The 23,465-nt window shown below is 53.9% G+C and overlaps 1 protein-coding gene across 5 annotated transcripts in view; it reads right to left on the bottom strand.

The window, feature by feature from the left end:
- The window catches only part of LOC105464455 (phospholipase A2 group VI), a 73,989-nt gene that overhangs the window by 10,186 nt on the left and 40,338 nt on the right, over positions 1-23,465 (bottom strand). For 2 of the 5 annotated variants that reach the window (XM_011712398.2, XM_011712397.3), the window contains exons 4-11: positions 21,483-21,666; positions 18,046-18,233; positions 13,563-13,659; positions 11,737-11,919; positions 8,380-8,488; positions 6,896-7,057; positions 4,984-5,062; positions 1,799-1,962 (exon numbers count right to left, since the gene is read on the bottom strand). In XM_011712398.2, coding sequence (XP_011710700.2) covers positions 1,799-1,962; positions 4,984-5,062; positions 6,896-7,057; positions 8,380-8,488; positions 11,737-11,919; positions 13,563-13,659; positions 18,046-18,233; positions 21,483-21,666 — 1,166 coding nt within the window. The remainder of the gene's footprint in view (positions 1-1,798; positions 1,963-4,983; positions 5,063-6,895; positions 7,058-8,379; positions 8,489-11,736; positions 11,920-13,562; positions 13,660-18,045; positions 18,234-21,482; positions 21,667-23,465) is intronic. The other 3 variants (XM_011712400.2, XM_011712399.3, XM_071080583.1) reach the window with 2 other exon arrangements.

Below are 23,465 nucleotides of genomic sequence, written 5' to 3' on the forward strand. Positions count from 1 at the left end.
ATGATTTTGTATTATTTTCCTTAAAGAAGAGCCCCTGAAGAGTAAAAGCTTATAAAAGTTAGACCCACCTTGTTTGTCAGAGAAAACAAGGAACAGCCCTGTCCTTTGAGCCTTCAGAACAGACAGGGCCAAGGGGCCGGCTGCACCTCTAGGAAGGAGAAGCTGCCCCACCTCCCCAGTGAGGCAGTGAGTTCCCCAGGACCAGGGATGTACAAGCAGAGGGTAGCTGAAATGAGGGCATCTGCCCACCAAAGGGTCAGCCAGGACACCTCTCAAATTCCCCAGGGGGATGGATGGGGAAGAAATGGTCCCGGAATGGGGAAGAAATGGTCTCTGAAGAAGGACGTGGTCCTTTTGGAGAGGAAGCTAGGACTCTGCCCACTCTGCCTGCTCAGACCTTGTGGGAAGGTCTCAAGACCCTGGATGGGGAAGACCCTGGATGGGGAAGAAATGGTCCCTGAAGAAGGATGTGGCCCTTGTGGAGAAGCTAGGACTCTACCCACTCTGCCTGCTCAGACCTTGTGCCCACCCTTGGACCCTATGGAAGACTAGAGAGGGGATGCTAGGACCCTGAGGCCGGGGGAGAGAGCTGGGTGCACAGCTGGAGACCCAGTCCTGACTGCCCAGTTCACTGGGCGATCCTCTCTGGTTCTTAGTTTCCCCATCTGCTCACCTTGCAGGGCTATGGTGAGAATCACCAAAAGGAAATGAAATACCAGTCAAGAAACTGCTGTGGACACTAAAGTCCCGGCAACTTGACAGATGACTCTTCTCCTCCATCCATGGGACTCTGTCCCCAGCACCTCCTGGACTGCCTGAGCCCCCTGCTCCTGAGGCTGGGGGTGTGCCTGCCTCAGCTCTGCATCCCTAGCATCCAACATAGGCCTGGCCCACAGACCCTGATACCCACCCCAGGGTGGGGAGTCCTCCCCTGGCACCTCCAAGACTTTGCATGACCAGGATCCACATGTGGGGGCACTCTGGAGAAAAATGGAATCTGACCAGCACAGGGGCAGGGGCGCCAGTCAGAGATGTTGAGTCCCAGGACAATGCCCAGGGGGTTGGGGGGAGCTGAGGACCCTGATCTGGGAGTGCCCCTCCCCACCTGTCAGCACCTAGAAGTTCAGACAGCTCCAGAGAGGAGCCATCACAACACTGGCCACCCGGCTATTTGTCCAGCAAGCTAGGCATCTTTGCAAAGTGGCAATGAAAGGAGACGACACAGTGGTCTGTGGCCTGGGAAGTGCCAGGCTGGGAGTCTAGGGGACTGCGCTCCAGCCCAGCAACTCCACGGATGAGCTATGTGACTTCACATCATCCCTCCCGGCCTGGGGACTTAATTTCAATAAAATTTCCCAGTAAAAATGAAGTGTGCAGGCGAGGGCTCTGGCATCCTGAGGCTCAGTGGCTCCTCATTTCTGAGACTGCCTGCTGCGTGCACCCTGGAACGGGATTCCTTATGTGCAGGCTGTGTGGCCCCTGGTGCCTGCTTTGCAGGGTTGAGGGGAGGACGGGTTAAGGTAATCGATAGAAAATGCTTCCTATGCTGAAATTTCACAGCCAGCTCTACCCTCTGTGGCCAGAGGGTGGGGGATGCCCAAACCTAAGCCCATGTGCCCAGCCCTTCTCCCTCCAGCCTGGGACCCCAGTACCTGCAGCCCCCACCCCCGCCTCCACAAAGGGCTTATAGCCCTCCCCTACCCCTCCACTCTCTTTTTGCAAAGCCCTGAAAATGAACTCGGCCTCTTTGAGGACAGGCCCCAGCCCCACCTGGCCCCATCCCCGGGGCTGCCCTCACCGTGCAGAATGGCCAGGGCCAGGATGCCTCCAGTGCTGGTGCCCGCCACCCAGTCAAACAGGTCCTTGGTGGCCACACCCGAGGCCTTCTCGATGGCGATGAGGAGCTGGATGATGATGAGGCCTTTCACTCCTCCTCCGTCCAGGCACAGCAGGTGGTCGTGGCTGAAGTGGGAACAGCAGTGGGAGAGAGGAAGGTCCGGCCACAGCCCAGCACTTTACATCCGCCCTCACGGCCCTTGTCCCCTGCAGCTGTGCCCTGGCAGACAGACCCAGACAGACCCGAGGAACTTCTGTCCTATGCAGGGCAGTGAGGGTGGGGGTGAGGGCAGTAAAGGAACAAATGTCTAGTATTTCAGGGGCTGGAGAGTGCAACAGAGAAAGGGAAAGGAAGGCCAGGGGGTGATCTCACTGATCAGGGACCATCCCAGCAGGCTCTGGGCCAGTCTCCCCAACTTGGGACACCTGATTTTGGTCAGTATCAGGCCTGACCCAAAGCAGATGCCTGATAAAGTCTGTTGGAATTAAACAAGGTTGGGGGAGGAGGGGCCGGGCCCTACAGCCAGGCCAGGAACGGGCAGTAAGTGGGTGTCAGGGTCCTTCACACAAGGTGGGAGAAGCAGGGGAAGAGCAGGTAGGGAGGAAGGAAGAGGTTCATGTCAGGGGCTGTGGGAGGGGTACCACCAGCATTATTAGCCCATGTCATTGTCCCAAACGCCCCTGAGGTAGACCCTTCCTGACATCCCTGTGCTTATTTGTTTATTTATTCAGAGATGGAGTTTCACTCTTTTTGCCCAGGCTGGAGTGCAATAACGTGATCTCGGCTTACCACAACCTCCACCCCCTGGGTTCAAGCGATTCTCCTGCCTCAGCCTCCCGAGTAGCTAGGATCACAGGCGCCCGCCACCACACCCAGCTAATTTTGTATTTTTAGTAGAGACGGGGTTTCTCCATGTTGGCCAGGCTGGTCTTGAGCTCCCAACCTCAGGTGATCTGCCTGCCTCGGCCTCCCAAAGTGCTGGGATTACAGGCGCAAGCCACCGTGCCTGGCCTTATTGATTGATTGATTGAGACAGGTCTCCCTCTGTCACCCAGGCTGGTGTGCAGTGGCACAATCACAGTTCACTGCAGCCTCAACCTTCTGGGCTCAAGTGATCCTCCCACCTCAGACTCCTGAATAGCTGGAACTACAGGCAGGAGCCACTGTACCTGCTCTCTGTGCATATTTTTGAGTGAAGGAGGGAGTGTCGCTCAGAGGTTAGGTGACGGGAACCAAGTCACATGGATGTGGACTCAACCTGGACCCGGGTCTGCCACCTCTTGAGTCACATGCTCTCCAGAGCGCTCTGACACGTCTCCCCACATCCTGCCTGTCCTCACTGGCCATGCCCTGGGGGAACGCCTTTGTGGTCGGTTCAGCCTGGAACCTTCCTCTGATCTTCTCATCTTCCCATCTCAGCTTGAATGTCACTGCCTGAGAGAAGCCTGCCCTGACGCCATCGGGACCCTCCCGCACGGCCAGCCTGCTCCACCTGCTTCCTGGTGGAGGCTGCTTCCATTCCGTTCGCAATCTTTCTTTTACTCTCTCCTGCGCTGACCTGGAAGCTCCACCAGGGCAGAGGCCACCTCTGCTCTGCTCTGCACAACACTGTGTGTCAAGGGGATGCAGGAGGTGCCCGAGAGGGCTGATAAATGGAGGAGGCCCAGGTCCCACCTCTAGGGGTCTTTTCCTGGACCAGGTACCCAGCCCCCCAGTAAGTCCAGAGGTGGCAGGGGAGGCTATGCTGTTGCTGGAGGCCAAAGCAAACAAGCAAGACTCCTGAAGATGCGGGGCTGGCGACAGACATGAACCAAGAGGGCGCAGGGCTCTGTAGCTTGGAAGGCCCAAGTGGGGAGGTACCAAGGGGTCTCTGGACTCTCACCTTGGCCCCGCTCCAGGGAGGGTTCTGAGGCTCCAGAATCTGGGGAATCTGCTTCTCCTCCCTTGGGAATGTGGGTCCTCCCTCAGGTACAGCTGCCTCACCTCAGCCCCTGCACAGGTGTGTGTGTGTGTATGTGTGTGTGTGTACATGCATGTGTGTGTGCGCGTGTGTCCATGTGTTTGCATGTGGGCATGCATGCGTGTGCATGCGGGTGCATGTGGGTGCACGTGCATGCATGTATACTGTGTGCGTGTGTGCGTGCGTGCACGAGCATGCAGGGGGCACAGGGGAGGGAATGCTGATGGGGCAGGGGCACCTCCAGGGCACACAACAGGGTGGCATGGAAGTGAGTGCGACGTGTGAGGACCCACAGAGCTGCACGATCACTGCCTGGCCCTGGGAGTGGAGCTGCCTCTGATTCTGAGAAGAGAGCTTTCCCTGCAGGGCACTAGTACTAGGTATAGAGTCCACAAAGAACCCAGAGAGAGCCTGGGGTAGCACAAAGGACGTGGGTTCGGAAGACCTGGGTGTGAGTCGCCACCCTGACACTCACTCTGTGACCCTGAGCAAGTCACTTAACCTCTCGGGGGCTCAGGCTCTGCACCTGCGAAACAAGGTTACTAATTCCTCCCTGGGAAGGTTGTTAGGAACATGAGAGACTAATACAGAATAAATGAATCAACCGCAGCAATAAAGGGAGGGGGCGACAGCAGTAGCTGGAAACGCATTTGTCCTGGTACCTTGCCGTGCCCGCTGGCACTGATTCCAAGCACCCGGGATTATGCCTGAAGGGCAAGGCCTGAGCGTCGTCTCTTTGCATCCTGTCACCCAGGCCCGCCTCTTAAAATGGGCCTGGGTATAGAGCAGGTGCTGGGGAAGGCAGCCCACTCCACTATTCTGCAGAGGGAGGTGGTTAAGGAAGCCGGTAGGAGCAGCGGGAAGCAGCTGCTGAGATCTCCCCAGGGGGGACCCGGGCATCTCCAGTGGCCTCCGGGATCAGGCCCACCATCCACTCATGGCTCGAGGAGGTCAGGGAGGGAGGCCAGAACACTGCGCCAGCCCCACTGAATCCAAGAAGCCTGGCACCCTGGGCTGGTCCCCAGAGTGAATTCTGTCTCTGCTGAGAACTGTACGACTAGGAGCAGAGCCGTCTCGCCGGCTGTGGGGGTGCAGAGTAAAAAGCCTTGAACCCACGACAGGGGGTGGGTGAGGGATAGGAAAGCGCACACATTCCCCTTTCTGCCCCCACTCTCAATCCACTTACGTCCGCTTCTCGTCCCTCATGGAGCCCAGGATGAACGCTGGCTTCCGGGCCCGCGAGATGTGCATGAGATCCTGCAGTTCTGTGAGGCACAGAGCAGGGCATGCTGTGGACAGGCGGGTCCCCAAGCCCTGCCACCCCAGGGTCCCTAGATCAAACCTGGGCTGTGCCTCACCATGGCCACGCCCTCACCCCACTCCCCGGTCATCTGTCCCTTCCCCCCAGGAAGGACTCTGTCCCAGGAGAACGCTGAGCCAGAGGCCACAGGAGAGAAATGGGCTGGAGTGGAAAGGGGGGCCCACTGCTCTGGGAAGGGCTCCCTACCCTGCCCAGCCAGCTCCCAGGTTCCCCTCAATCTCTTCCTCTTGAAACCCTGAGGCATGAATACCCTTGTGTGTCCTCTTCAGACAAAGTGCTTCTTCTTGCATCAGAGCCGATGCTGCTGCTAACCACCTGGGGCCTAAGAATTCTTATTCCCTATTGACAGGTGAGGCTCTAAGCGGGTCCGTGATTCGCCCAGGGTCATTTAGTCAAAAGGCCGAGTCAGGACGTTCCTCGGGGTTTAAGTTCATAGATGAAGGGAGACATCCCTTGTCCTGATCCCAGGTCTGGAAATCCCAGTGGCCTCTGGGATCAGGCCCACCATCCACTCTGTCCACGTCTTCCTTTGTGTCCAAGGCCTGCCCCATGTCCACCCAATTGACTAGCTGCCCCTCCTGACAAGCAGCCCAGTCCCCAGGTGCCTGGCGCAGCAGCCTGCGTGACCCCAACTCTGACAGCCCCCCACCACTGCGCAGAGTCTAGAAGCAGCAGAGCAGAACCGATGGCTGCGAAGCAGTGTCTCCCCCTTCCCAGGGCACATGGCTGCACAGTGAACAAGGGAAGCAGGAGAGCGGCCGAGAGAGGCCGTGGACAGAGCGCCAGGGACAGGGTGCAGGGGAAGGGGCGTGTGGTGTGTGTGCAGCTGAGAAGGACAAGTTAGGGAATGACAGCTAGAGCTAATGTCGCATGGCGAGGCTCGGCAGCCTCTCCAGGCCCAGGGCGTTACCCATCTGGCGCCGCACCCCAGGCCCACCATCCAGCCTGGCTTGGGTGACTGCCTGCAAAATTGAGAGACAAAGATGGGAGGTGGAGGGAGGAGTTCCTGGGAGGGGAGAGGGAGGTGGAGCCAGAAGGACTGGAGGCTGTGGTCACGGTGCCTCTCCAGAGCTCCAGACTTGGTCGGGCTACCCTGGCTGGAGGTGCTGCCGCCTCCACAGTTAAAAGTCTGGCTTGCCAAGGACTGGCTCCTGGCTGCCCTCTTTTCAGGGGACCCCACTCCCAAACCATTGAGGTCCCTGGGTGGGCCAGCCCACAGAAAGCCCAGAGAAGGGTCCCGACTAGTCTGGGGGTATCTCCCTGGGCACGAAGGATGTACCGGGGCAGATGCTGGCTGCCTGGCCACATTCAATTTCTGAAAGTCACCATGGGGTCAGGAAGGGGACACACAGGTCTCAGGCCCAACTGAGATTCAAACAGTGTGACAGAGGTCAAGCCAGAGTGAGAGAGGAGAAGCCAGAGGGCCTGGGCCCCCAGTCCTGACAGCACTCCTCACTGCCCACCTTGAGCACCCCGGGGACAGGAGGGCCATGACAGCAGCGACCTTATGGGTGCCACTGGAAATGCCCAGGCCTGAGATTGTGTTCAGGGCACATCCTCTCAGGGGCAACAGAGCGTGGCACATCAGCCAGGGATGCCCTAGGCCTCTGGGATCCGTGGGTTGCTGGCTGCCTGGAGGCTGACAACTCTGGCTCCATCCTCCCCTGCTGCCTTCAGTGACTTCCATCCTGGGGATCCTGTTGCTCTGGTGGGGCCTGCTCTGATCCAGGGGCCTGGGAACCAGCTGGAGAAGAGGGAGTTGGGAGGCAAGGCCTACCTAGGTTGTTTAGGCTGATCGGTGGGGGCTGAGCTCTTTCCAGGGAGAAGGGGTGATGTGGCGCTGCAAAGCCCTGCTCCGCAGGGACCCCGTGGATGGGTGGGGAGCAGTATTCGGCCCCCACGGTTCTCAGCAGAGTCAAGATCGCCTTCCTGGTGTCAACTTGTCATGGTTTGGGGAAGCGGAGACCGCACAGGATCAGAAACGATGTCAACATGCAAAGGAGAGGCCCCTCGTTTCCACACTCCGTCCCGTCCCAGCTACCAGGCCCTGGGCACGCGGGCTGCTCCAGAGGCCTCAGCCCACCCTGACAGGGAGTGCTGCCCCCAGGCTGGTACATCCCAAGCAGCTTCCTAAGGTCAGGGAAGGAGGATATGGGAAGAGGAGGTCACTGTCACCCTGCCTGATGACTGTGGGAACTCCTTCTTTCCTTGTACTCCAACTGAGAAAGCAGGGTTCCCACGGCCACTTTCAGTGATTCTCAAAAATGCTAAGTGGATAGTTCAGGGTTCCAAAGGGACTAATGAGCCAGCCAGTGGGCACCTACTCCACTGGATGGATGGGATTGCTGGAAAGGAGGCCACAGATGCGGTGCATGCAGACACACACGTGTGCACTGGCACACACAAACTGGTGCCATCAGTGACCCCCACAGCTCCTGAAACCCTCCAGAGCAGGCTCCAGGCCTCTGGTGAGGAGGATCTGCTCTGTCCAGCTCAGAAGCGAAGGCTCACTGGGCGAGCGTGCAGCACGTGGCCATGCGCTCCTGTCCACACAGGCATGCCCAGAGCTCATGCAGTATAGTGCATGCACCCTAGGGTCATTCTAGCCAGTGGTTCCATCAGTGAATTCCCCAACAGTAGAGGAAAAGGGCTGCTGCTGGCTCTCCTGTCCCCACCCCTGCTGGGAGTCTTAGCACCTGGGGTGGGAGCGGGGCTGCATGGAAGAGGATGTTGGTATGGCAAGACCCTTGGTGGGCCTGCATCTGCTGCTCAGGGCCCTTGCGCTTGGGTAAGGTAGCCCCCCCTCAGAGTAAGAGGTGCTCCTGGGCCGGGCGCGGTGGCTCAAGCCTGTAATCCCAGCACTTTGGGAGGCCGAGACGGGCGGATCACGAGGTCAGGAGATCGAGACCTCCTGGCTAACACGGTGAAACCCCGTCTCTACTAAAAAAATACAAAAAAACTAGCCAGGCGAAGTGGCGGGCGCCTGTGGTCCCAGCTACTCGGGAGGCTGAGGCAGGAGAATGGCGTAAACCCGGGAGGCAGAGCTTGCAGTGAGCTGAGATCCGGCCACTGTACTCCAGCCTGGGCGACAGAGCCAGACTCAGTCTCAAAAAAAAAAAAAAAAAGAGGTGCTCCTGGCAGCTCTGAGCAGGGCAGGTCAGCACAGGATGCTGGTGCCTGATGACTGGGACTTTCCTCCTCCTCAGTCCCTGCATCCACCCAACCCTCGCCCCACTCTGGCCCCAGAGTGCAAACACATACGTCTGCTGATCTTGGAGGCTAGGAATGTAGGAGTCTCCCCAAAGTCATTCGGGGTGTCCACTTCTGCTCCAAACACAATGAGGGCCTTGATCATCTCCACGTTGTCTTTCTGTCGGGGATGAGAGAGGGTAAGACGTGTAACTGCTCGGGGAAGTGAAGAGCAAAGGGACCCTTGGCTGCCTGCCCCAGCCTGTCAACTCACCCAGCGGGCCTCTCCTCAGCACGGGGAGACACTGGAACCCTCCTCACCCCGACCCCAGTCAATCTGGTAGTCCAAAGTCTGCCATTTGATGGCTGGGGCCCTGACAAACACGTTTAAAAGCACCCACAAGGGAGGGTGTAAGAACCCAGGCAGAAACTCGAGGTGACTCGGCCCTGCTCTGCCAGCTCCGCTTCCAAGGAAGCAGTGCATCTGTGACCCCGACCCAGGAGCCATGGGGACACAGTAGGTCAGCTGCTGATAGCTTTCAGGAGTAGCAAGGAGAGGGTGGGTGAGGGCAGGGAAGGTCATCTTGCTCACCCAGTCCAGGGTGTCATCCCTGAGGGGTGACCGAGCACACGTGCCCCTGATGACAGCCTTCAGGGGAGTGCCCCTGCGAAGGGCATCACACATTTCCACACCTGGAGGCCAGGCAGGGGCGCAGAGCATGGCATGGTTTCACAGGACACACTGGCCACCTGGAACTCTGGGCTCTGGTCTTGTCACCTCCCTCTTCTTGGGACCTGATTTCCCTGCCTAGAGGATGAAGCTGTGGGTCTAGAACGGGGTTTTCCAAACAGTTCTTCTATTAGAATGTTCTATTAGGACTTCTATGGCTATTAATATGTGTGTGTTTTCAGCATTAACTGTGATTTGTTGTTGTTACCTTTTTTTTTTTTTGAGACGGAGTCTCACTCTATCACCCAGGCTGGAGTACAGTGGTGCAATCTCAGCTCACTGCAACCTCTGCCTCCCAGGTTCAAGCAATTCTCCTGCCTCAGCCTTCTGAGTAGCTGGGATTACAGGCACCCACCACTACGCCCAGCTAATTTTTTGTATTTTTAGTAGAGATGGGGTTTCACCATGTTTGCCAGGCTGGTCTTGAACCCCTGACCTCGTGATTCACCCACTTCGGCCTCCCAAAGTGCTGGGATTACAGGCGTGAGCCACCGCCCCTGGCCTTGATTACCTTTTATGGTTGGCACTGGATGGATGGATGGCCATTTATGGTAGTGATAAAACATTTCTCTCAAAATAAATTTAAGTCAGTTTAAAAGTAAGCTAGGCTGGGCGTGGTGACTCACGCCTGTAATCCCAGCAGTTTGTGAGGTGAGGCGGGTGGATCACCTGAGGTTGGGAGTTTGAGACCAGCCTGACCAACATGGAGAAACCCCGTCTCTACTAAAAATACAAAATTAGCCGGGCGTGGTGGCACACACCTGAAACCCCAGCTACTTGGGAAGGTGAGGCAGGAGAATTGCTTGAACCCGGGAGGCAGAGGTTGTGGTAAGCCAAGATCGCTCCATTGTACTCCAGCCTGGCAACAAGAGCGAAACTCTGTCTCTAAATAAATAAATAAATAAATAAAAGTAAGCCAATTTGAAGAGGTGATTAAGTACATAATCGTAAAGGTGGTTGATGAATATGCCAAAAACTGTGAAGATAGTATGAAGATGACCAAAGTATATCAGCAGTTCCTAAAGTAAGACCTGGGGACCCCTGTGAAAGCATGATACCCCTTCAGAGGTCTCATGCCCAGCTAATTTTGTATTTTTAGTAGAGATGGGGTTTTACCATGTTGGCCAGGCTGGTTTCAAACTCCTGGCCTCAGGTGATCTGCCCATCTCAGCCTCCCAAATTGCTGGGATTATAGGTATACACAAGCCACTGCACCAGGCCAGTTATTTTTTAAGTTTTTTTTAAATTTAATTTTAATTTTTGTGGGTACATAGTAGGTGTAAATATTTATTATTGTTATTTTTAAATGAATTAATATTTTGAAAATTTCACACTTTAAATTTCTAATATGGTAAATATAGATAAAGAAAATCCAGATGATTAAAAAATCTTTGTGTTCCTCCATAATTTTTGAGAGTATAAAGGGATCAAACAGGCCAAAAAACTTGAGAACTGCTGAACTAGATCATTCCAAGGGCCCACCCCATGCTAAAAAGCTCCAGTTTCAAAAACGAAGGTATTTACAGTTTCAGCCTTTTGGGCAACATCTCTTCCAAGTTTTGACCTTTGGTATAAAACAGGATGTCCTTGAACGTGTCCTTAATAGACTTCTTTCAGAGTCCCGCGGGTCTCTCATGTTCCGTCACTGAGACTCGGTAAACAGACTTATGTACATATAGTATTGCTATAGAATACGTGCACACAGTCGGGCGCAGTGGCTCATGCCTGTAATCCCAGCACTTTGGGGTGCCAAGGAGGGTGGATCATGAGGTCAGGAGTTCAAGACCAGCCTGGCCAACATAGTGAAACCCCGTCTCTACTAAAAATGCAAAAATTAGCTGGGCATGGTGGTGCGTGCCTGTGGTCCCAGCTACTCAGGAGGCTGAGGCAGGAGAATCACTTGAACCCGGGAGGTGGAGGTTGTGGTGAGCTGAGATCGCGCCACTGCACTCCAGCCTGGGCGACAGTGTAAGACTCCATCTCAGTAAAAAAGAATACGTGCACACATGTGTCTGTAACATAATAACATCCTCCTCTGCTAGGTTTAATATGTTCATACTCTAGTTGTCTAACCAGACAGTAAGGGCTTTGAGGGCATGGAACTGTGGTCTATAATAAACCAACAAAGGTGCCTGGCACCTGCCACAGGCCGCTGGGCTGCAGACTCAGACTTTGCCTGCCAGGATCTTACAGCCTCCCAGGGGAGATGAGAGCAATATGCGGACCAGTGAAGGGAAGCAGGATGCTCACTCGGGCCAGGTAGCGTGTGTGTCACTTAGACATTCTGTAGAGAGTGACCAAGTGTCCACCGTAACTTTTCCACAACTCTTCCAGATAAGTATTGACACCACCATTTTCCAGATGAGGCAATCAAGGCTGACAGGTGACATGGCTTGCCCAGGGCCAGTCTGTGGCCAGAGCTGTCATTTTTCCCTCTCACGCCATGCAAGTGCCAAATGGGGGCAGAGGTGGAAAAGGTACCAAAGCACACAGGAGGTGACGTTATTTCGGGCTGAGAGGGGGACTTGGAGGGCTTCCTGAGGAAGGAGTCAGGGTCTGAACTGAGCTGTGGGTGGGAAGATGATTTGGAGCAGCTGAGGATAGGTGGGAGACAATGCGGGAGGAGTGCTCCAGCCTGGACAGCCCTCCTGCATTCCCACTGGGGCCCCACAAGGCAGGACACGCGGTCCCGGGCTCACCGACATGGCCAGGTGTAGCGGGGTGTTGCCATGCTCTCCACGGGCATCCGCGTTGGCCCCGTGGGTCAGCAGCACTATGGCGCAGTCAAAGCGGTTGCGCATCACTGCCACGTGCAGGGCCGTGTTCCCCGCGGAGCTGGTGCTGTTCACGTTGCAGCCCCGTTTCAGCAGCATGCGGGCCATCTGCGGGAGACGGTCAGGCCGAGTTAGCACAGGCTCCCAGGGAGCTGCCGTACCCCGTGACACGTGACGTCCTCTCTGAGAGGCCTACAGGTACCCGGATGTTGGAAAGCACTAGCAACAGGACTCCAGGGGCAGGCCCCAGTTCTAGGGGGGCCTAGACTGCCTCCCATACCATCAGCATCCCAAGACCAGGGACAAAAAGCCAAAGATGTGCTGACTGTTTTAAGAGGCTTCTGGTCCTTTCCTAGCGCCAACAGAACCCATCTCTCCTTGTAAAGGCTCCTCTGGGGCCTGTCCTGAAGCACCACGCTCCCTGCATCCCTCCCTGGGACTCTGCAAAGGTATCACCTCTCACGGGGCCTTGGCAGTACACATCCCTGAGAGCGCCTTGGGACCAGGGAGGGGAGCCTGGCTTTGGAGTCACAGACCTGAGCCCAAAGCCCAGCTCCACTCATCCCAGCCGCCTGCACTTGGATGGGTCACTATAGCCATGTGCATCTCAGGTTTCTCTTCTGTGAAGATGGGAATTCAAGTCCCCACCTCACAGCATGTGATGACGATGAGTGACCAAACCTACACGGAAGGGCCTGACTCCGTGTCCAGTTCCTGGAACGCAGAGGTACCTCCGAGGCTGGCAGTGCTCTCCCTCCTGGCCCATCACATTGAGAAGTAGGCCATGAACTCTGGGCCATCCTGTGCCCTGTTGAGCTGTGCTTCCTGGTGATGAGACCAGAGGCCTCCATCCTCCCAGGATAGAGCTTAGCTTAGGGGACGACCTCAGAGGAGATGCCCAGCCAGGCTCCTTGTGTGTGCAGCTAGACCCAGCACCACCACCACCATCACCATCATCGTGATGGTTAATGAGTGTCAACTTGATTGGATTGAAGGATGCAAAGTATTGATCCCGGGTGTGTCTGACACAGTGCTGCTAACGGAGATTAACATTTGAGTCAGTGGCCTGGAAAAGGCAGACCTACCCTTAATCTGGGTGGGCACCATCTAATCAGCTGCCAGTATGGCCAGAATATAAAGCAGGCGGAAAAATGGGAAAAGGCCAGACTGGCTCAGCCTCCCAGCCTACATCTTTCTCCCGTGCTGGATGCTGCCTGCCTTCCAACATCGGACTCCAAGTCCTTCAGCTTTCGGACTTGGACTGGCTTCCTTGCTCTTCAGCTTGCAGGTGGCCTATTTTAGGACCTTGTGATCCTGTGAGTTAATGCTCCTTAATAAACCCCCCTTTATATACATATATCTATCCTATTAATTCTGGCCCTCTAGAGAACCCTGACTAATAATACAATCATCATCACGCTACCTTCTATTTGGGAAGCACTTTACAATTTATGCCAAGTTTTGTCACGCACTACCTCGCTGACTTCACCACCTCACTGACTTCACCACATCTCCAAAGCAGAATTCATGGATGAGGAAACTGAGGCACAGGGCGGATCCCACCGCCCAGCCAGAGAGCAGCAGAGCCCTGCCAGGATCCCAGCTCTTCATGGACTTCTCTGCCTGCAGACCCACAGCACGATCAGCCCCCAAGTGCTAGCCTCAGGGTCCTCTCGGGAACCTGCTTCCTGCGGGCCCTGAGGACCTGCAGGGCCCGGCCCCTTGCCCCACCCACCTCAGGCTCCACTCACCTCTGCATTCTTGGCCCAGTGGAGGGGGCTGGCTCCGTAACGAGGGTCTTTGCTGTGGATCTGGCTGCTGTCCATGCTGATGATCATCTCCGCACACCTGGGGAGACAGGGGCCCCGGCTGGTGAGCAAAGGCTGGGGTCTGCATGGTGTGGAATGAAGCCAGGACTTGGAGCTTCATCTACTGCTTACAGAGAGCATCACTGCAAACCAAGCTTAGCAAACCCAACCAGCACACTTACCATGGTATGTTAAGGCTGTACTGAGCCCCTCAAGGCACAACTAACCTCCTCCTCCAGGAAGCCTTCCTGATGACTGCCACTAGCAATGATCACCCTCCCTGGTGCTGGCTTTAGAGTCACATGGGCTTGAAGCCAAGCCCCAGGAAGACCAGGCATTTCAGAGTCCAGTTCTGTGCCTGGCACACAGCCACCCTCTACCTCCTTACCACACTGTCAGTGAGCCACACAGTGACCTGCATGCTATAGGAAGCAGTATGACAGAGGGGAAAGAGCACAATTGCTTTCCACTCAGTGCCTGAGGCAAGCAGTGTCCACCATAGATCTCAGCACCTCCAGCCTCAGAGCAGAGGCCCTGGGTTCACAAGCCTCATTAGGCCGGCCTGGCCCAAAAAAAGTGCTCCATCGTTTTATTATGGGTAGGAATCTCGGTTCACAAGTTCAGCTGTGCAAGGAGCCACGCCTGTAATCCCAACACTTTGGGAGGCTGAGGCAGGCAGATCACCTGAGGTCAGGAGTATCAAAGGACGGAACACAGGGACTTGAACAGACCCATGTACACAGCAGCATTCTTCACAACAGACAAAAGGTGGAAACAACCCAGGTGTCTATCAGTGAAGGACTGAACGGACAAACAAAATAGTGTTCTGTCTTAAAAAGAAAGGAAATTGGAATACTATGCAGCCATAAAAAAGGATGAGTTTGTGTCCTTTGTAGGGACATGGATGCAGCTGGAAACCATCATTCTCAGCAAACTATCACAAGAACAGAAAACCAAACACCGCATGTTCTCACTCATAGGTGGGAAGTGAACAATGAGATCACTTGGACTCGGGAAGGGGAACATCACACACCGGGTCCTATTGTGGGGAGGGATAGCATTAGGAGATATACCTAATATAAATGACGAGTTAATGGCTGCAGCACACCAACATGGCACATGTATACATATGTAACAAACCTGCACGTTGTGCACATGTACCCTAGAACTTGAAGTATAGTAAAAAAAAAAAAAAAAAAAAAAAAAGAATGGAAATTCTGATACGTGCTACAACATGGATGAACCTTGAAGACATCATGCTAAGTGAAATAAGCCTGGCACAAAAGGACAAATACTGTATGATTTCACTGATATGAGGTTCTAGAACAGGCAAGTTCTGAGGGACAGACAGGATACGGGAGGTTATCAGGGGCTGTGGGGAGGAGAGAATAGGGAGTTACCAATGGTTACAGAGTTTCTGTTTGAGGTGAAAGAAAAGTTTTAGAAATAGGGGTGATAGTTGGACAACATTGTAAATGTGATTAAAACCACTGAATTGTGTACTTAAAAGTGGTTAAAATGGGCCAGGTGCGGTGGCTCACGCCTGTAATCCCAGCACTTTGGGAGGCCGAGGTGGGTGGATCACCTGAGGTCGGGAGTTCGAGACCAGCCTGACCAACATGGAGAAACTCCGTCTCTATTAAAAAACACAAAATTAGCTGGGCATGGGGGTGCATGCCTGTAATCCCAGCTACTACTCGGGAGGCTGAGGCAGAAGAATCACTTGAACCCGGGAGGTGGAGGTTGTGGTGAGCCAAGATCACGCCATTGCACTCCAGCCTGAGCAACAAGAGTGAAATTCTGTCTCAAAAACAAAAAAACAAAAAACAAAAGTGGTTAAAATGGCAAATTTTATGTTATATATAATTTACCACAATTGAAAAAATCAACATAACATATCAGAACCATTGTGTACTTTCCATAGGTGGACTGCATGGAATAGGAACTATATCTCAATAAAGCTGTTTTTTAAATTTTTTTAATTTTTAAATTTTTTTGTTAGTGCAATTACCAGGACAGCCCACATGGGGTTAATTTCCAGGTCTGGCACTTACTGACTGCCTGACTTTGAGCAAGTTACTTAATCTCTCTAAGTCTTGGTTTCCTCATCTGTTTTTTGTTTGTTTGTTTGTTTGTTTGAGACAGGATTTCCCTTTGTCACCCAGGCTGGAGGGTAATGGCATGATCATAGCTCACTGTAGCCTCAAATTCCTGGGCTCAAGCCATCCTCCTGCCTCAGCCTCCCAAAGTGCTGGGATTAGAGGCATAAGCCACCACACTTGGCCCTCATCTTTAAAAGGGGAATAAAATACATCGGCTGTGTGGGCTGTAGTGAAATAGCCCACATGAAGGTTAAGCCAGGGGCTGGGACAGTGCTATTGTTCAGCTGCTCTTCTCCATTATTAGGGGTGCCCAGCACAGGCCCAGGATTTATGCTGCCCAGCTCCCTACAGCCCTTATGCCAGGGCTTGGTGCTCAGCACTAGGCACATGGAGTCAGGCGCGGCTTCTTTCCCTGGGCCTTCTGGAGCCCCCCGTCTTCACCCCAGCGGCCAGCTCCAGCTGGGGTCCATGGCTTGGCTCGAGCTCTGCTGCCCCCAAGCCTTCCCTGAACTCCAGCTGCCTGAGCGGCCATCTCTGAGCTCCTAGTGCAGAACCCTGGCATCCTCAGTCTCAGCCTCCATCTCACTGTCTGGGATTATCTGTTTCCCTTCCCCAGCAGGGGCTTAATCATCTGAGAACCGCAGGCACAAACCCAGCTTTGTGTGAAAGGTCAGCTGCACTGAAAAACAGCAGAGGTGGCTGGACACGGTGGCTCATGCCTGTAATCCCAGCATGTTGGGAAGGCAAGGTGGGTGGATCACCTGAGGTCAGGAGTTCAAGACTAGCCTGGTCAACATGGTAAAAACCCATCTCTACTAAAAATACAAAAATTAGCTGGGCATGGTGGCGCACACCTGTAATCCCAGCTCCTCGGGAGGCTGGGGCAGGAGAATTGGTTGAACCTGGGAGGCAGAGGTTGCAGTGAGCCAAGATCATGCCATTGCATTCCAGCCTGGGTGACAGAGTGAAACTCTGTCTCAAAAAAAAAAAAAAACCAAAGAAAAGAAAAAGAAAAACAGCGAGGGGCTCCTAGTCTGAGCCGTGAGGGAACCACTTGTCAGTAACACCGAGGCTGTGCGAATCTTGGAGTAGGGCTGTGCTGGCTGCCATGGATAAGGGATCTCCCTGCTCCACTCAAGGTAGGAGCCTCTTCCTTTGTCTTCTTTGCAAAGATCCTCTTATGTGATGGGGCGCTGGACCCACCCAGGATGGCCTGTGTGGCGACAGAGAGGGACTGGTGAGGGCTGAGGTTGTTTGAAGAGAGAGAAAACTGGTCAATTACAGCTCCTGCCCAGTACAGCTCAGGGTGGCTGGAGCCAAGCAAGAGTGGGGTCATGTGCCAGCCCTTTAGGTAGAGAAGAGCATCACCCGTCACCGGGTGTCCAATCAGGTCACAACCTGCAACTGGGGAACCTGATTTCGGGGCTGGGGGTGTTGGTATCTTCTCCGTTTGGTCAAGTATTTCTGAAAGTTCTAGCTCATTTTGCCTGTGCTTGGGAGATTCCAGGAAAGGAGGGTTTGTCCAGGCTTGGTCCAGCCCTTAGAAGGGCTAGCAATGCCCCATGGGGCTAGCAAGGTGGATGCAGCTCTCAGAGGACGGAATAACCCGAGGAAAGGCACGAGTGCCAGCCTCCCCGCCTGAGTGCCGCCCGCCCGTGCGCCGCCCGCCCGTGCCTTCTCACTGCTTGTCCAGCACTGCGCTGGGAGGTTCTGGGTGGCTGGGCTGTCTCCTGTCCTGGAGTGGCTTATTCATTTCGGTGAGGCCAGTGCTTTAGCACAGTGCCAGGATCGAAGGACTCACTGGCTCATTCATTCATTCTAGATATTCTTCCTTCTAGATAGTATTTTTTCTTTCTTTCTTTGCCTCCTGGGTTCAAGCAATTCTCCTGTCTCAGCCTCCCGGAGTAGCTGGGATTACAGGCACACACCACCACACCCAGCTAATTTTTGTATTTTTAGTAGAGACAGGGTTTCACCATATTGGTCAGGCTGGTCTCGAACCCCTGACTTCAGGTGATTCACCCACCTCAGCCTCCCAAAGTGTTGGGATTACAGGCGTGAGCCAATGCACCCAGACAGAAAAATTGTAAAGTCTCCTCCTTACACAGCTGAACTTGTGAACTGAGATTCCTACCCATAATAAAATGACAGAGCACTTTCTTCGGGCCAGGCCGGCCTAATGAGGCTTGTGAACCCGGGGCCTCTGCTGTGAGGCTGGAGGTGCTAAGATCTATGGTGGACACTGCTTGCCTCAGGCATGGGACAGGTGATAGGAGAGCTGGAGCCCAGCAGGCCAGCAGATGCGGTGGGGAGGGAGGTCTTACCCTTTCTGAGAGAACTTCATGGCTGAGTGGATGGGGTAGCCGTTGGGGCCCATGATGTTGCACCGAGCATTGCACAGCAGCAGCACGCGGACCATCTCCTGCTTCCCCAGCTGGCAGGCCAGGTGCAGCGGGGTCAGCCCTTGGTTATTCACCTGGTTCAGGCCAGCCACTGCATTCTTTCCAAGGAGCTGATGAAAGAGGAAGGGAAGTTTGACTCCATAGGATGCTAATAAGAACGTAAAGAGGCCGGGCACAGTCGCTCACGCCTGTAATCCTAGCACTTTGGGAGGCCAAGGTGGGTGGATCACCCAAGGTCAAGAGTCTGAGACCAGCCTGGCCAACATGGTGAAATGTCATCTCTACTAAAAATACAAAAAGTAACTGGGCGTGGTGGCAGGCACCTGTAATCCCAGCTACTTGGGAGGCTGAGGCAGGAGAATTGCTTGAACCCAGGAGGCAGAGGTTGCAGTGAGCTGAGATTGCGCCATTGTACTCCAGCCTGGGCAACATGGCAAAAACTCTGTCTCAACAAAAAAAAAAAGTAAAAAGAAGCACCAGGAAAGCCAAGTGCCTTTCCTCCCATGGGAAGGAAGGGGTGACCTGGCATGACTGTGGCTCACATGAAACGTTTCTGAGTCAAGGAACTTAAAAGGTGGCCGTATCTCGGGATGGGCACTGGGGGTCCAGGCGGGAGTGATTCTTGGTTTTCATTCCGTCCTGATTGATGTTTTTCTACACACAGGTACTATGTTTCCAATGAAAGAATGGCAGTATTAAAAAGAGAACTAGGGGCCAGGCGCAGTGGCTCAAACCTGTAATCCCAACACATTGGGAGGCAAGAGGATCACCTGAGACCAGGAGTTTGATACCAGCCTGGGCAACACAGGGAGACCCGTCTCTATCAAAAAATTTTTAAAAATTAGCTTGGCCGGGCGCGGTGGCTCAAGCCTGTAATCCCAGCACTTTGGGAGGCCGAGACGGGCGGATCACAAGGTCAGGAGATCGAGACCATCCTGGCTAACACGGTGAAACCCCGTCTCTACTAAAAAAAATACAAAAATAAAACTAGCCGGGCGAGGTGGCGGGTGCCTGTAGTCCCAGCTACTCGGGAGGCTGAGGCAGGAGAATGGCGTGAACCCGGGAGGCGGAGCTTGCAGTGAGCTGAGATCCGGCCACTGAACTCCAGCCTGGGCGACAGAGCGACACTCCGTCTCAAAAAAAAAAAAAAAAAAAAAAAAATTAGCCTGTGTGCTGTAATCCCAGGACTTTGGGAGGCCGAGAAGGGCGGATCACAAGGTCAGGAGATCAAGACCATCCTGGCTAACACGGTGAAACCCCGTCTCTACTAAAAAAAAAAAAAAATACAAAAAACTAGCCGGGTGAGGTGGCGGGCACTTGTAGTCCCAGCTACTCGGGAGGCTGAGGCAGGAGAATGGCGTAAACCCGGGAGGTGGAGCTTGCAGTGAGCTGAGATCCGGCCACTGCACTCCAGCCTGGGCAACAGAGCGAGACTCCGTCTCAAAAAAAAAAAAAAAAAAAAAAAAAAAATTAGCCTGTGTGGTGGCACGAGCCTGTAGTCCCAAGCTGCTCAGGAGGTTGAGGTGGGAGGATCACCTGAGCCCAGAAGGTCGAGGCTGCAGTGAGCCACGATTGCGCCACTGCACTCCAGCCTGGGTGACAGAGCTAGATAGACCCTGTCTCAAAAAAAAGAAAGCACTAGGAGGGTTTTACTCTCTTTTAGCTGAATGCTGTCCCCATGAGGTTCATTACAACAACCACAGTGCACCTATGTGACACCAGGGTCACCTCACAGCAGTCCCACTGGGCCTGGAGGCAGGCCAGAGACACAGCAGGGAGAGCAAGGGGCTGGCATCAAGGCCAGTGAAAGATCAAGCCCCACCCTTTCAGCTTTGTGGCCCTCCCTGGGCACGCTTCTTAACAACACTGAACCTCAGCTTCTTCGGAGAGGAAAGGGGAATAATGACCTCCACCCCATAAGTGTATTCTCAGAATTAACTAGAACATATACAACACTCAGTTCAGGGTCAGGAACCAATCAGCACCCGATGAAGGACGGCTGCAGTCGTGCATGACCACTGAGAAGCGGGTGTGCGCGCCCCCACGTGGAGGCAGGGTCTGCGCGGAACCGTGCTGGGTACGCAGAGGATTGTCAGCAAAAGCGGAGTTCAACTGTGGGTGGAGAATTCCCTTCCCTGAGAGCACGAAGCATAAGATATGGAATCCACATTTTCTGGGCCAGGCGCGGTGGCTCACATCTGTAATCCTGGCATTTTGGGAGGCCGAGGCGGGTGGATCACTTGAGGCCAGGAGTTGGAGACCAGCCTGGGCAACACGGCAAAACCCCATCTCTACTAAAAATACGGAAATTACCCAGGCTTGGTGGCACATGCCTGTAATCCCAGCTACTCAGGAAGCTGAGGCACGAGCATCACCTGAACCCAGGAGGCAGAGGTTGCAGTGAGCCAAGATCACACCACTGCACTCCAGCCTGGGCAACAGAGGGAGACTCTGTCTTAAAAAAAAAAAAAAAAAAAACAAGGAATCCACATTTTCTGGAATAACGTGGTTGCATTCTGATGCCAAGGCACAGAGAACATGATCTTTAGAAGAATTTTCTAATTCTAGACAATAAAACATAATCCAACATCCTGTCTTTTCTGTTCAATCTAATACATGAAATAGCTATTTAATAATATCACCCATCAGCTTGCCCACAATTAAAAAATCACATCTTTTACCCAGGTAATCAAAAACGTTAACAGGAAGGCCTCTGGCATAAATGCCTACAGGAACTGGAGAGAGCTCGGTTTGCTTGGTTTGAATTGCTGTAAAACAGGGGTGTCCAATATTTTGGCCTCCCTGGGCCACACTGGAAGAATTGTCTTGGATCACACATAAAATACAAGACCGCTAACGACAGCTGATCGGAAAAAAAGGTCCGTGCATGAATCTCATAATGTTTTAAGAAAGTTTATGAATTTGTGTTGGGCCACATTCAAAGCTGTCCTGGGCTGCATGCAGCCTGCAGGGCCGCAGGTTGGACAAGCTCGCAAAAGGTTAAGCCCAGGTCCCGCTGGCCCACGAGCCCCTCCAGGCAGGTATCTGGCTCACAGACTGTGCTCAGGAAAAGTGGAACTGAACTGGCTGGCTGGAGCTGGGCCTTGGGTTTATTTTACTGGGTTGGAGGTCGTCCCTAGGGTTATCAAGCAAAGAGACCGAGGACGGTGGCTCCTGGAAAAGCGCTGGGAGGGAAGAGCCAGCGAGGGGTCTGCACCCTCCATGAAGGAGCTCAGGCCTCAAGGACCAACAGGGGACAGTAAGAGGCCCAAGAGTGACACCCGAGCCCAGGGGCCCAAAGGGAACTGTGGACACCGGGAGGTATCAGTACCAGTCACCCTGCCCCTCCCCCTGCTCACCTGTAGCACCTGGGAATTGTCACCCTGGACAGCATAATGGAAGACCGTCTCTCCCTTGTTGTCGGTGACATCCATCTGAGCGTGGCAGTACTGCACCAGCTCCACCAGGATCTCCCCATCACCCTTGCGGCAGGCCAGGTGCAGGGGTGTGCAGCCCTCCTCATTCTCCGTGCAATTGGCACAGCTGCAGGGAAGGGCCAGGGTGAGCAGAGGTGAGCAGGTGTGGCACAAGGCGGCAGGGGAACCTAAGTCGGAACCTAAGTCGGAACCTAAGTCGGAAACTCAGACATTCTGGTTTATTTGAGCTCAAAAGCATTCCCACCACTCAGCTAGTTGGGCTGATTTGAATGTATTTACATCTGATGTGACCTGTATCAGGTTTTTGTTCAGTTTGCTCACTTGTACAAGAGATGGACCCCAGGGCCACACCAGCAAGAAGTGGGCAGGGTGGTGGCACAGGAAAGGGTCGCAGATGCGGATATCTCACTAGCCTCAGGCAATTCACTTAACCTTCCTTGGCGTCAATATCCTTATCTACACAACCTGCTGTGCCTGCCCCAGGAAATGGACAGAGCCGTCGTGAGATGAGACACGGTGCTGTCCAAGAGAAGAGCACGCCTGGAAACTAAAGTGCAGTGAGGGTTTTTGTTTTGTTTTGATTTTTGAGATGGACTTTCGCTGTTGTTGCCCAGGCTGGAATGCAGTGATGCAATCTCGGCTTACTGCAACCTCCGCCTCCCGGGTTTAATCGTCAGCCTCTCGAGTAGCTGGGATTACAAGCATGCGCCACCACGCCTGGCTAATTTTTTGTATTTTTAGTAGAGACAGGGTTTCACCATGTTGGCCAGGCTGGTCTCAAACTCCTGACCTCAAGTGGTATGTCTGCCCTGAGGTCAGCCTCCAAAACTGCTGGGATTACAAGTATGAGCCAGCACACCCGGCCAGCAGTGAGGTTGAGTTCTGGGCCTAGGAACTTAACTGAGCCATCTGGGGTAGAGACTCAGAGGAGGTGTGGCTACCTCTGCACAAGATGGCCAACTGGTGTCCTGTGCAAGTGTGGGCACAGTACCCTCACCAGGGGCAACCGCTGCTCCATCTGCTGGCTGAATGGATTCACAAAAGGAGGCCTTCAGCTTCCAGAAGAGCGGCCTGGAAGCAGACACCAAGGATCCAAGCCCCTCTTTCACCCTCTCTGGCTGAGTGACCGGCACAAATCCTGTTAGCTCTCTCTAGAATGACAATACGTGGGCCGGGCATGGTGGCTCACGCCTGGAATCCCAACACTTTGGGAGGCCGAGGAGGGCAGATCACCTGAGGTCAGGAGTTCGAGACCAATCTGGCCAACATGGTGAAACCCGTCTCTACTAAAAATACAAAAATTACCTGGGCATGATGACACACGCCTGTACTCCCAGCTATTTGGGAAGCTGAGGCAGGAGAATCACCTGAACCCAGGAGGCAGAGGTTGCAGTGAGCCGAGATCACACCACTGCACTCCAGCCTGGGTGACAGACTAAGACTCCATCTCAAAAAACAATAAAATAAAATAAAATCACGATACCTTGTGGGGGTTGGGAAAATTCAATTTCACGGTGGGTAGAAATCAGCTCCCACAGACCTGGCACCTGGTGAGCACTCCGGACTCCAGAAATATTACATTGTCCTTCTTACATTTTAATCTGGTAGCAATGCCGTACCTTTTTTTTTTTTTTTTCTTTTTTCCTAGAGACAAGGTCTCATTCTGTCGCCCAGGCTGAAGTGCAGTGGTACAATCATAGCTCACTGTAACCTATAAACTCCTGGGCTCAAGTAATCCTCCTGCCTCAGCATCCCAAGTGGCTAGGACTACAGACACATGCCACCACATACAGCTAATTTTTTAATTTTTTCGTAGAGACAAGGTCTTGCTATTTTGCCAGGCTGGTCTTGAACTCCCAGCCTCAAATGATCCTCCCTCCTCAGCCTCTCAAAGTGCTGGGACTG

Source organism: Macaca nemestrina, chromosome 15 (assembly GCF_043159975.1).
Source record: "Macaca nemestrina isolate mMacNem1 chromosome 15, mMacNem.hap1, whole genome shotgun sequence".
NCBI classification, from domain to species: Eukaryota; Metazoa; Chordata; class Mammalia; order Primates; family Cercopithecidae; genus Macaca; species Macaca nemestrina.